Raw genomic sequence first — 14,566 nt, 5'->3', positions numbered from 1 at the left:
ACATGTGTTCTAAATACCTTTTTCCAGTCTTTGGGTTGTCTTGTTACTTGCTGTTTGGTATCTCTTGTGACACAACAAAAAGTTTTAGTGACATGAAGTCCCATGATCCGTCTTTCCTTTATGAATTGTGCTCATGTGATTATTTACACAGGAAAACATACTGTTTTACAGGGTTGTTGTTTTTTTTTTTAACTTTCAGAAAACTACCAAGTTGTCTTCCAGACTGGGTGTACATTTTCTTACCAGAGTAATGATGTTTTTAGCAACACAGATGTTACAAAAAATACTGAGACCAAAGTGGATATAACATGGATTCTTCTGCTGCGCTACTATATTCACCTGCAGAGGATTAATAATATGAGCAAACTCCTTGGTAGGCTTTTCATGTGTTCAAAAATATGTTTAGAATTATGAGATATTTTTGTCATCTTTCTAAGCCGACTCTCGTCTGAAGATGATAATGTCAGGTTTTTAACAAAAGATACACAGACCTTTAAATAGGGCAATAAAAAAATAGCAATAATAATAAAAAACTAGCAGGCAAACATGAAAAAGAGAGATTCTATGAGTGAGGGGGAGGAAAAGACAACACAGGGGAGAGAAGAGCACAAAGGACTATGGTGATGGTTCATGGGTAAACTGGTGGTGGGAATTTTACGGGGAATACAGAATGATGTAAAAGATATAAATTTAAAAAAATAGAGTAGTATTTCAATGCAGTTAAAACCATGATTCTGAATAGGCCTCCTGAAGCTTCCCAAGACTGCCAATGTGGTCTGTGGCTCCAAACAGTTAAGAATCAGTGACTGGAAGATGACAGCTCATGAAATGAATAAGATGAAATACAGGAGGTGAAATGCATGTCTTCAGATAGGGTATTTAACTGCATGAGGTTGTTTAGCTTTTTTTGTTGTTTTCTTTTATCAGTGATATTGTCCAAAGACTATCCAGAAAAATTGCTGTACTCTGTTTCATATCAGTCCCTCTTGTGGTTTTGTGACAATATATTTATTGTGTTTTAATCTGTTTGCATGAAGCTGGTGATTCACTGTTGATCATAGGTGCAGACAGGCAGAAAAGATGATTTGGTCCACCCCACACCAGGGACTAATGATGGAGAAGTGGTGGAGAAGCCAGCAGGGCAAATAGGCTGAGTCCCAAATTGGCTAAGCATAGTGATCAGGAATCAGCGTGGACAGATAGGACTCAGAAAGGTGGCAGGGATAAAGGTGTATCATGCTGGGTGTGAAGACCAGGGGAGATCAGCAGCGCAGGAAGTAGGTGTGAGCTGTGCTGCACGCCCTGCCCAGCTCACCTCTGAATTCACCCCTGGTACTTTCCTTGTTAAACACCCTCATTTTACTCTCTGCTCTGGGCTTTCTCTGAAGATAATGAGGCTTGCCATCCCTCAGGCAGGACAGCCTGAAAGTGTCAAGTATCCCACATACCAGAGACTAACCTTCAGCTATTGAGGTAGGAAGCTGGTAGATAAACATTCCAATTTCCTAGTCCCTTCATGGAACAATCTACGTTTGTCTTCTTCCCACCAAAGGTGTCCAGCAAGACAGAGTTCACTTTGTCCATGGCTCTTCCAATTTATTAATGCACCCTCCTTAGCTCTGTAACACTTTATCCATTCGCTACCTTGTGTCCTGGATATTCAAATAAATTTCTTGCACCTAAATTCTTGCTTTAAGATCTGTCTTGGGCATAGCCACTAAGTAAGGCAATTAGATAAAATTTCTATTTTGCATTGTCAAGACTTAGAATCCGAAGCAATTCCTCATATGAGTCTGAGATTTTTTTTTCCTTCCTTTGTCAAGAAGCAATTCCATACAATTCCCACTCCCCTTGTTTTGATTGTATGGGGACTATAACCAAGATGAAAATGCATACATTGTACAAAAATGAAAAATGATGTAAAAATATATAAAAGAAAAAAGAAAAAGGAAGAAAATAGAAATGATAGATGGAAAAAAAAAGAAGCAATTCCATTAGTGTGTAAGCTCTAAAAATGGAAGATTGTCATTGGCAGCCCCAAGCTGAGGAAGGGACAGTGGTTAGGAACAAATGCTGATAATATTGAGATAATTCTCTTTCCTAGCATGACTCTAATTCAAGGTGTTTTTCTTCCTTAAGCATCTTTAAAGCCAGTATCAGGAATTATTTTGCCGGATGATACACTTCTCACATCCCTTTTCAACTCTGGGTTGATTTTGCGTCAAAAAGAAATGCATTTTTTCCTTAAAAGATTCTTACAACTGTATTCTTCCTCCTGTATTGATGAATTTCCAAAAGAACTACTTCAAGGATTGGATTATCAACCTTTTTCAGAAAAAGTCAGCTATGAGTCATCACACAAGGTAATAATTTAAAATATATTTTTTGTGAAATGTCTTATAATCATCTTTATATTTCTGAAGGAAGAACATTAATCCCAATGGTGGCACAAAGATTTCTGGGAAGGCTCATTTCTCTTTTACTGTACAGGGGATCTAACTAAACTTTCTGGAATGTTATGAAAGTTTACATTTCTAATGTTTTGTTGCTCTCATAAATCTTCAAAATGTTTTAAAACTACTTTTTGCACCTAATATGCATCATTTCTATACTTCTGGATATAATATCTCAGGCAGATATTTTGTCAAGATACTACACACACTTCAATGTAAGCAGTTACCATATAAGAAAACTAGAGTGAGAGTTTATAAATTATGCCAATTTCTGTGCTTTTGTGCCAAATGTATAACAAAAATCACTTATTATGTGTATTTTTTTGCCATTACCAGTGTAAATAAATAGTAAGCATAAAATACATAAAAAGGTTAAAATTTCCTTTAAATAATTAAAAAGTTTACTAAGTTAATCATTTTCCTGGCTCTTGAAGAATGCCCTGTGGAGAGCAAAGGCTGGGTGCCCATCGTTAAAATTTTCTCTAACTGGCTCTATGGCCATTCATGGAGGCTGAGAGTTTACTTATGGGTATCAGATCCTTACATGGCTGCTTCAGAGGACAGTCCATGCTGACTTTAAGCCTATGCAAGTGCATTTGGTCTCTGACCTTCTAGAACAGAGAGGGGTTCCCCAGCTCATTCACAATATGGTCACAGCCTGTGTTTAAAATTGAGTATATTTAACAAAGCTATGTGAGCACTAACAATCTGCCAGACACTCTCAGGGGGTGGAGAAAGAGGATGGAAAATGCATCCTTCTTGCCCAGGGTCTTGGCATGATAGTAGAGAAACACTGGTAGAGTTAGAACAAAGAGGAAGGAAGGAAGGAAATTACAGTATTTCGAAGACTCTTTTCAAGAAAAAAATGGCAGATTAATAGCAGAAAGAGTATAAAAATTAAAACCTATCATCTATATGCTTAATAGTATACAGGGATGACTGCCAAAAGACACATGAAGAGGAGTGAGCCAACAAAGAGATGATGAGGTAATGAAGCTTAGGATCATAGGGAAGTGATGGGTGGAAGAGGTGTTGCTAAGGTAAAACTGGAAACAAAACAAAGCAATGTAGTGACCCTTCAGGGATGGAAAGTGAAGAGAGAAAGACCAAAGGCCAGTGTGCCATGTGGCTGTCAGCAGATGGCATGGAAGCAGGAGGAGGGGGACATTTGTGGAATAGTCTGCTTGGTACCTGATAACGAGATTGAGATTCTAATAGAAAAAATAAAAGAAAAAAAAAAAAAAGAAAACTCAAGTGGATGTAGTCTATTGTAAGTTTCCAATATTTGTGAAATGAATACATCAAGTCATCTGTATAGAATCATTTCAAAACCAGAAAAAAAAAATCACTCATTTTGAAGTATGTTGATTTTGGACTTTGCCATTTCAACTTTAATTTGCACAATTATATGGACCCGTCCATGCTAGACCTGCCCATGTTTCTATTATCAACTGTCCTAGAGAAATGACCTGAATATGTGGCATGTTCCAAATTGGGAAATTTGGCTCATCTTTTCCTAATTGAATATGGTAACCTGATGTTTTGGGTAGTTGATAAAACATTTAAAAAAAAAATAAGTCTTCTGAGTAAGAGTTGGGTGACTATAAGTAGAGCGATTTTTAAGAGTAGTGTAAAAACCCAGTAAGGAGATTTAAGAGTTCAGTTAAAGAAGTGATTCTTTTTTAAAAAATATTTATTTATTTATGCATATAAAAGCTGGGGTATAGGCCAGAGGTGCAGAGTGGGGATGGGTGAGACACTTTACCAGAGACAGAATGGGGAGCAGAACAAGCAGATCTATTGAGATACACTGCTGAGGGGAGCAGTGGGTGAAACAGGAGAGGTCTGCTGTGCCATGTGGGTAGCTCCCTGACTGGGTATTGAACTCGTGCGGCAGTGGCTGCTGATAGTTTCATAGTGCTGAGACTTAACCCCTTGCGCCACCAGTGAGGCCCTAAAGAAGTGATTCGTGATTAGACCTGTGGAGTTGTCCCCAGAGCAGTGTATTAGACTCATGTGGAAAGATTTTTTAAATTATTTCCCTGTTTTTCTCAGATACTGCAATAGGGCATATCCAATATTTAGCACCTCTGTTTCCTGCTCACATTCTAAACCATTTGAGAAATAAGGCAAAAGAGTATAACTGATTGGGATTTAAAAACACCAACCTTTATGAGTCACAAAGTTAATATTGTAAGTTATTGTTTATGTCTATGATCTTCCTACCAGTGAACAACAAAGGAGACAGATTTGCCAATCCAGCTATAGACTATTTTGGTTTTTTGCCTCCTTAAAATCTGCAAAGCAGTGGAAACACAAGCTCCTTTTCAATCTGTTCCTTGAAGGAGCAGGGAATATTCATTCCTGCAAACAGGTTTGCACCCAAGAAGGAAGAACAGAACTAGGCGTATCCAAAACTCTTTTCCCCCAAATGTACCAATCAAGAGAAGAAGAAAGAGAAAGGCCAGGAATGTAATGTTAATGTCCAGCTCTCCACTTGGAAGGAAACAGTAGGAGTGGAATAAAATCCTTTCTATGTAACACTGGAATCAGATTCACCCCTACTGGGAGGTGAGACCAACTTTAAGGTTTACTGCCACCTGTCACAGACATCCTGATTGTTTTGGAGTTGAGAACAGAGAATGTTGAGAACCATAGATTTAATGGATGTATTCTTCTGAATATTTCATAAGAGTTTGGGAACTAGTATGCAACTTCTTAAATACCATTCCAAAAGGAGCTCTGCTGGAGGAAGTAGGGCAGCCTATCATTACCCACTTCCTAAAGGCAAATCTCCAAAGCACAACCCTGAACACATTGTAAATACCTGTGACATTTCTAATGGCAGCAATGTTATCAAAGAGTTGTTTCACCCTGTTTGCTCTTTTCTTTTTTGATATAATTAGTGTAACACTCTCCCAGGATAATCAGTTTTGGAGATCACTGTCACTTGTCTGACAAGTGCAAGCCACATAATCATGTGTTTGTTTCACTAGGTAGACAGCTAATGAGCATAAAGCCTTTCGGATTTTTTTAAAAAAAAACAAACTCCAAGCTTGGTTGATTTTTATAATAACATTTTTGAGCCCTTAATCACTTAGGAGGCTATTTCAATCAAACTCTTTCCATAATTTGATACTTAAACCTGCCTCCCTCCCCCCTCCCAACCCCAAAGAAGTAAATGCCTTTCCAGAATCATCATTGTTATGTGTCATGACCATCATTTGTGGAGTCAGCATATTGTCAAATCTATTGAAGCTTTGTGATGGAAAAACAAAGGTGGCAAACACATCGCATTAAAAATTCTCTCAAAAAGGATATGATTAAAAGTGTGTCCAATGCTGAGTTATTAATTTAGACTGTGTGCCTATAATAGTCATGGAAGGGCAAACATTTACTAGTGCAAAATGATTTGTTGCTTGAGGGACTGTGGCCAGCAAGGGTTCTGGCAATTTTGCTGTTTTCATTCCTTCAAAAGAACAAATCAAATATATCAAGAGTACTCAGTGGATAGCCCATCAATTAGCATATGTAGTTAATTCCATTAGTAATTAGATACTATGTTTTTGTAAAGATAGTGGAAAATTAAATGCCTACATTGACAGTAACTTGTGCTACCATTATTAGACTATCTTGCTCATAAAATTGCATATATTGAAATAGAAAATAATTGCCTGTTGTTTTTCCCCACTTAGTGGGTTATTCAATATGAATGTTTTCCTAAAATAGTTGTCAGAACCTCTGAAAGTCACTGAGATGTGAAAAAATATGAGAAATTATTTTTTGAATCAATTATTTTACTTGACATTTTGGAGAGCTGCCTGACATAGAGTTATACTTAATTAAACACCTTTAAATAATTATTTAAACACAATAATCTTGCTTGTTGTACCTTTTGGTTATGGCTTTAGTATCAGCGTACTTATAAATAAATCTGGCTTTTAAGATTCTTTTAGGGTAGACTCTAGATATTTTTTGAAAAGTTTCCACCTTTAATATTAACTTTCAGTCAAGATATATTTCTTCTTTTACCAGTAGACAACTTGAAAGGTCAATGTCCTTGTTTTTCTTTTTGTTTTATTTTGAAGACTTGCATTGACAGGCTTGTATCTTGAATAGGTTCAGAAATAATGGGAGGCCCATATAAAAACACCAGGCATTTCTTGTGGCCTGGTGTTCTGATGTGTTCTCCTTGATCACCAAAACTTGAGACATCTTAGATGTCAAATTTTAATAGAAGGACTCTTTCCCTGCTACTCTGATGTAGTCTTTGCATGCCAAAAGAGTTTGTAGTCCATTAAAGAAGGTCCTTTTTAGAGTTGAGATATTATCATGATTACCTCTCTAGCTATACTAATATTGATAAATAGCAATTGTGTTTTGCTTTGGTAATTTAAAAACTGATAATTTAAGAAATTGCCTTCTGCCCATTTGTTTCTCTTGATTTAGTGAAAACTCTTGATTTAGTAACCAAGTTCCAGCAAAAGATGCTGGGCTCAGATTTACTAAGACTGAACTTACAAATTGGCAACATTCAAATAAAGAGGGACCAGAACAATGAATTTTAACCTTTTAGAGCAAAATAATTCTTATTTTGCATATGGCACTCCAAAGAAAGCAATTGAAGAAATAAATTATAACTATGCCATCAGTATAGTCACCAGTGAATAAGTCAGAAAAATTTAGATGTTCTTAGAGTCAGTGATGACTTTGACACAGAAATGACAGCTCAGACATATTCCCTTCTAGATCTTTACTCTGGGAGGCTCACCAAACTGGAAGACATTTGCTGAGTCCACTGGGTTTTGTAGCACATTTTTCTGTAAGAAAATATTTTCTGTGTTAATCCAGGAGCAATTTTAAGATTTATTCCCACAAAACAAGTTGAGATGATTCCCAGAGTTTTCCAAACTAGCCAATATTGAATGAATATTGAATGAATGTTTTAAATATTGAATGAATTCATTACCAGCAATTATACTGATGTTTTTGTTTGTTCCCTAGATAGGTCATGGCAATTCTCTACACTCCAATTTATCATTAAAGCTCAGTGCCAGCCCATCTGATGGCAGCGTGGCACCATCAGATATGGCAATACATGCTGTAAACAAAGAACTTTGCTTTCAGTGGTACATTCCTCCCCTGGAAATACCTCCAAAGGAAACAGAACCGATGGTATGAGACATAATTACCAAGCTAAGCCTTGCATTTTGACATGAACCCTATTACGTCCATTATCATCACAGCAGTATGGAATCTATGTTGTCTATTAGAATGAATTTGAAAATAACTATGATATCTTGGGCAAGTCTGATTCAAGTTGATCGTTTTCCTTTTTCCTGATCTGAAAGGGAGAATTACTAATATGTCACAATTCTGTATGATGTTTAGCTTTCTTTTTCCGTATTGCTAAGATATTTTCATCATGAATCTTTTACTATATCAATTAATACATTTACTATATCAAAAAAGCTAATCAATTAGCTTTATGATTTTTCTTTCCAATGTTGATTGATTTTATATTACTAAATCAACCTGGTGTTCTTGAGATCAACTCAATTTGGATGACAGTTCGGGGTCTCAGCCTTCTTCTATCTAGAATGAGGAGGTTACACTAGGCTGTTTCTAAGGTTCTACGAATCCAGAATTTTATGAAACTATGACTATCACTTGATGCTATACCCATGGGTTAATTACAAGAATTTCCAGAATTCAAGGAACTGGGAAATTACTCGAACATGAGTGTTTAGAAGAAGTTTCATCTTAGAGATGGGCTTTGGAAAGTTGTGTGAGAAAAGGAGAACAGAGATAAGAGAAAGGAAACAGCAGAGGATGCCCAGACATGGCTTTAACCATGTATGGAAAGGTACATATTGAGAAAGAACAGCAAACAAAGCTATATTTTTAGAATTGTCACAGAGGGACTTCAAAGGCCGAAATTTAAACTTAACTGCAGTAAGGAATGTCACTCTCCCCAAAACATTCTAATATTAGTATCAAATAACATTTCTTTTCATCTCACAACTCTTACACAATGCTTGTTCATATTATCTTTCTTTAAAGTGAATTGAAAAACCCTCATTTTGCTCTTTCAGAGAAAAACTTTTAAAATACATTCACTTGAGAGCTGCCGCCGCCTTTTTTGAGGCAAAGTATAATTTTGATGTCATATTTTATATGCCTTTTAATTTTCTTGTAGGTCTTATTGTTATATGCATATAATATGAAGCCTCTGAAGATTGCAGATATTAAACATACCACTTACAATCAGTTATTCGTTGGCTCTTTCTGGGTTCCACTCTACAGGCAAGTAAAAATGGATCATCTACAACTCTAGCTCTCTTTGCTGCTATTTCCATACAAGCTGTTTCAGTAGTACACAAGATAAATCACAAGCAAACTTTTAAAAGACATTTTTTAAGGAAAATCGTCCTTTTATTTAGAGACGTATGATTTTGCAGTGGTTAAGAGCTTGAATTCTGGGCCTCCCCTGTGGCGCAGCGGTTGAGCGCTGGGTTGTGAAGCTGCCCGCAGCCTCTGCAGCGCCGGTTCGATCCCCGGCTGCTTCCCGGCCACCAGAGGAGGGTCCCACATGGCGCGCAGACCTCTCCTGCCGCCCGCTGCTCCCCCCAGCAGTGTATTTCATCAGTCTGTCTGTTCTGCTCCCTGCTCTGGCTCTGGTGAATTCTCTCACCCTCCGGCGCTTCTGACTGGACCCAGTGCTTGTATAAATAAATAAAAAAAAAAATCTTAAAAAAAATTAAAAAAGAGCTTGAATTCTGAATTCAGTCTGCTTTGGTCAAATGTCAGTTAATTTTTTGGCCTTGGACAGGCTTCTTAACCTCTGTGCCTCACACTCCGTCTCTTTCTTAATAAAGCAGGAGTAGTAATGAAGAGTATCTAGGAACAGTTCTTAACATTTCATAAAGATTAGAGTATAAAGATGTCGTTTGTACCATTACTTTGCCTCTAATTTCGGGGTGTGTTTAAAAAAAGCTTAATGTGACTCTACAGTGATTTGCAAAAATTAAGCCCAAACGCCATCATCTTCCTCGTCTCCCTCTTTCCTCTTACCTTATATAGTTCCCTGAGTCGAAATTCTGTCTGTCAGCCAGTTTATTTTCTTTCTCCTCCATCAAGCAAGGCACATACTTTGGTTCATGCTTGGTTTCTCTTTTTCTGTTCCCCTTTTCCACATTCCTTTCTTTTAAAAAAAAAATAATTCTTTTTCTTTTTTTTTTAATATTTTAAAAACATCCTTGTTTATTTTTTCACAGTATAGGATTTCTCCCCTCAGGTGCAGTCCCCATACTATTCCTACCACAGTCCTCCACCACACATCCCAGATTCTTCTCCTGTCTTATTCTCTGCTATCCCCCGCTCTCCTCCCGATTGCCTCAGTTCTTTATGTTACAGGTTAATTGATTAGCCTTTTAGAATCATTGCTAACTTATCATAATTTTTGCCTTCAAGCCAGTGAGACAAAGGCATTAAGATGTACCTCAGAGTAAATCTTTTGTCATTGCCTGCAGTTAATTTACTCACATATTTATTTATTTTCACCTTAAGCCAATGTTTTGGATGTGTACATTTCTTTCATTGTGTGTTTGCCAATTAGTAAGTATGTAACTATCTGAGTGTATAACTGAATCATAAACACTACAGGCTTAGAATTGTGTGTCTTTGCTCATGTTTCTTGAAAAAAGGAGTGATGGATCAGATGACATTTGGGGATGTCAGAAAACTCAGTGTTAAATAACCAAGGGTTTACGTTACACATATTGCTGGCTATCAGAATAAATGCCTGTCTTTCTTAACTCTTCAAATAAAATGCACATATACTTGTTATTTTTAGAGTTATTTCAATTCACGAGAAACTGTCTAATCTTACGCAAATTGCTGAAATTTCATTGCCAACAAGCCCTGAAGTAGCTCCAAATGAAACTGTATCTCAAGTACAAGAAACAGAAGAAACATCAACTGATAAAGAATTGGAAGTAAGTTATCAAATAATGGAAAATCACATCGCTATTGAAGGCTGATGGTTGTTAGATGTAATTATTTAAATGATTTTTTGCTTCATCAGGTTGCTTTCTACTTCTTAGTATCTTTTATTTATTTATTTATTTATTTATTCATTTATTTATTTATCTTTTAAAAGATTTATTTATTTATGCATACAAGAGCTGGGGTACAGGCCAGAGAAGCGGGGGGTGAGAGGATTCACCAGAGACAGAGTGGAGAACAGAACAGGTGAATTGACTGAAACACACTGCTGAGAGGAGCAGTGGGCAAGACAGGAGAGGTCTGCTGTGCCATGTGGGTTGCTCCCTGGCCGGCCGGGGATCAAACTCGTGCCGCAGAGGCTGTGGATTGCTTCATAGTGCGGTGCCTAACCCCTTGCGCCACCAGGGAGGCCCAGTATCTTCTATTTATTTTAAACGATGTCTTTATACTTTTCACTGCACAAGTCCTTCTCCCCTTACAAAAATTTATTCTCACAGTGTGTTATTAATCTGATACCACAGCAGAATTTTTTTTTTTTGTGATGACTAATGTTTGTATTTTGAAGACAGTCATTTTCCTTCTTTCCCTCTTGAGTTCTGAAACCATAGAGAAAAAGGACATAGGATGGATATATGGAGATCAAAATGTGTCAGCATCATTACTGACAAGCTTGATTAGCGAACATGACTTTGGATTTTGGCCAAATGAACTGATTAATATTTCATCTCTGGGGCCTCCCTGGTGGTGCAAGGGGTTAAGCACTGCACTATGAAGGAATCCGCAGCCTCTGCAGCACAAGTTCGATCCCCTGGCTGGCCAGGGAGCAACCCACATGGCACAGCAGACCTCTCCTGTCTCGCCCACCCTCTGCTCCCCTCAGCAGTGTATTTCAGTCAGTCTGCCTGTTCTGTTCCCCACTCTTTGTCTGGTGAATCCTCTCACCCCCCCTGCTTTGTATGCATAAATAAATAAATCTTTAAAAAAAAATTTCATCTCTGAATTAGCCAGGCTTGCTACCTAGTTACGCAGTTGTCTGTGTAACCACATGGATATATGCACACGTCCTCTGCCCCACCTCTCAGTCCTCCACGTCTACTTCACATAGGAGCAGAGACTAATAGTCCTATAGATAGGGTGCCTCCAAAACTAAGATTGTCCAGAAGGGCTGAGCCTACCATGTTCTGTTACTTTTCCCAGTCTCACCAATGAGATCTGTCACTCCACTCTCCCAGAAGTAAACTTAGGATGTGTCTGAAAGAAACTGGAAATGCCTTCTTTTTTAAGAGTGGAATACACAGCCCTTACCGCTGTGTAGAGGAGAGGAGTAGGCCATAAGTGCTCCCACCTTCTCACATGCTCTTTGAATTTCCATGTGTACATCAGTTCAATTTGAGATGCACATTTTGTAGCTATTGTGGCCATTGTTACAAATGAACTGATTTCAAAGGTTTAAAATGAAAAGGGACAATCTCTGCCTAGCTCTGCATTCCACAGTCCTGTTCTGCAGAGGCAACCATTTTCAACTCTCTTAGCTATTTCTTTTGTTATTCAGTTCCACATGTTGAAATACTATGTAGTATGGGTCATAAAAGCAAGGTAACAAACCACTTTTGAATCTGAGTGTGTCAATGGAGTCTTTGCTCCATGTCTACTTACCCAGAGTCCAGGCTGGAACATCCCATGGAACAGCCAGGAGGCAGGAGAGAGAGACGACAGCAAACCACACACTGGCTCTTAAGTTTTCCATCATATCATTCCTCTAACATTTCATTGATCGATTAAGTCTCAAGTGGTGCCAACATTTCTCTGCTACTGGCGTGGAAAGAGGAAAGCTGGAAATACTGAAAGATAAAGGACTTAGCTGACTTCTCTTCAATACCTTGCCCTTTCTTCTAAATATTGTTATTTAGTTAAATCAATATCCAGTGTTTACATTATCAGAGACCTGGAAGTAATGTTCACAATTCAGGCAAATACTGAACTATGCTTATTTTCTTCTTGTATAAGATTTGATTTTTCTTAGCTTTTCTTCCTTTGGATCATTACATCAGATATTTTGTGTGTTCATCCATAGATTTTTACTCAAGTTTTCACACTTGTCAAATAATGTCTCAATTCCTTTTTTTTAAATTCCTGTAGCCACTTTTCTCTTGCTCCAGGCAAGAGCTGGTTGCCTCCAAGAACTGTGGAACAAGGATTTTGAATTCTGGGACCTTTCTAGGCTGAATCCCTAGCCAATTGGGGCCATCTCTGTTACTCTGAAAGCTGTAAGATGTTTATTTTGGTCTATTGTGCCTTTTTTCTTAAATCACTTTCTGTTAGGTTAATATTGAACAAGTTTCCAATCACAAAGCACTTTTAATTCTTAAGAATAGTGTTGGTATGGCTTCTTCCTTAGTTGCTTCACCTGTGCACTCTTATGATGTGAAAGTGTTAAAAGGTTGCCCACTCTCCTGACCCTACCTGTTGCATTTTCAGTTTGAACTTACCAGAAGACCGAGCTAGTGCATTTTTATTTATTGTGAAAGCAACAAGCCCAGCTCTAAGGGAATTCATCAGGCAAGAACAGTTAGCCTTTGCAAAATGCCACTTTTCAGCATTTGCATCTCTGCTGTGTGCTTGCATTTATCATTGAGCTGCTTTCTTAGAATTTTGGTTGCACATACTTATCAGTGTCCTCAGATGTTACAACATGAATTACCAGGAATTTAATGATATTACTGCTATACTGAGTATATGCAATAAATCTCCCAACAGATCAAATATCTCAATCTCATGAGATTATATATTTGTATTTTTTTTTCATAAAGTGAATCCTTGTCCTTTCTGTTTCCAAGAAGAACTCAACTCTCATTTCATTTTTTGTACTTCTTTTATAGGTCACTTACAATCACAATTTTTCAGTCCTAGAGCACACTTATCAGATTGCTCTCTTTGAGACACAATTTAGAATATTCTTTGCCCAAATTTTCCTGAACCTACTGCTCTTTACTTCATATGTGGAAATGATTATTTTCTACTGAATCTACTTGTCCTTTTAGCTCAGATTGTCTGAGGCAGTACAGTGAGCATTTATAAACATGAAAGTTTTATTTATTTTGTTTTATTATTTTTTTATCAAGGTAACATTGGCTTACAACACTATATGTGATTTAAAGGTATAAGCTCTCACCTCTCCAGGTGTATGTAGCCGCACCACAGCCACCACCAGAGCACCCATAATCATTCACGTAGGTCCTCTGGGTCCCCTCCCTTTTTGCTCTTCACTCCACCATGTTCGTGCTCTGGGAGCCTCAGTTCCACAGGCAGATTTCTAGGGGCTTCTTTGATTTAGTTTTATCTGTTCCTTGGTTTTCTTTCTTTATATTCCACATATGAGTGACATCATCTGGTATATAAAAAAGAGTTGAGGGTTTAAGTTGGTGCTCTGCCACTCAGCTCTACTATCTAGGGTGAGTCACAACTTTTTAAAAATTTTATATAGCTTTTACATCATTCTTCATTTTTGTACAATGTATGCATTTTCATCTTGGTTGTAGTCCCCATGAAATTCCCACCACCCATTCACTCATGTGCCATCACCATAGTCCCTTGTGCTCTTCCCAACAACTTTTTCTGGTACTAATCTCCTCTAAAAGTGGTTCTTTCATTCCAATTCCACTTTGAAATGGAGACAGGAGCCCCTTGGTTTGTGAGAATCATCAGAATTTCCCTGGTGGTCAGATGTCAGTATCCAATGTATCACAGAGTCTAAATTTGAAAAGAAAAAACAAAAACTAAGTTGGAGCCAAGAAGTTGACTATGAATATAAAGGAATCAGGGACAAATGGGGGGAGGGCTTTGAAACAAAAGGTGGTGTTAAGAGGTTCTATCTCAATCAAGGTTTCTGGCTTGTTTTCATGTCTCCTGGCCAGAATGGTATAGGTGAGTGGATCAGTCATTGAGTAAAACAAACTTCTTTCAGTTTTGATGTTCTCTGTTGTATTTTTGAGTTCATTTTATTCCCCAACTGAAAAAGTTTTTCCTTATCCCTAAGTAGGGCATTTTAAGGTAGGTTCCAGGTCTGTTGGTTCTAAATATGACAGAGTCACCAAATTGAAGAAAAG

General features: G+C 37.6%; 1 protein-coding gene across 1 annotated transcript in view; it reads left to right on the top strand.

Moving 5' to 3' along the window:
- Window positions 1-14,566, top strand: part of CFAP54 (cilia and flagella associated protein 54) — a gene marked incomplete at both ends in the record, with an annotated part of 221,081 nt that overhangs the window by 180,629 nt on the left and 25,886 nt on the right. Inside the window, 5 exon segments of the mRNA XM_084254923.1 lie at window positions 200-373; window positions 2,140-2,363; window positions 7,458-7,628; window positions 8,653-8,759; window positions 10,309-10,490. Of these exon segments, the coding sequence (XP_084111049.1) occupies window positions 200-373; window positions 2,140-2,363; window positions 7,458-7,628; window positions 8,653-8,759; window positions 10,309-10,490 (858 nt within the window).

The sequence above is a fragment of the Talpa europaea genome (assembly GCF_964194135.1).
Source record: "Talpa europaea genome assembly, chromosome: 15".
NCBI classification, from domain to species: domain Eukaryota; kingdom Metazoa; phylum Chordata; class Mammalia; order Eulipotyphla; family Talpidae; genus Talpa; species Talpa europaea.
Note: the sequence above shows the minus strand (reverse complement) of the source record. Positions and strands in the feature narration are given on the sequence as shown.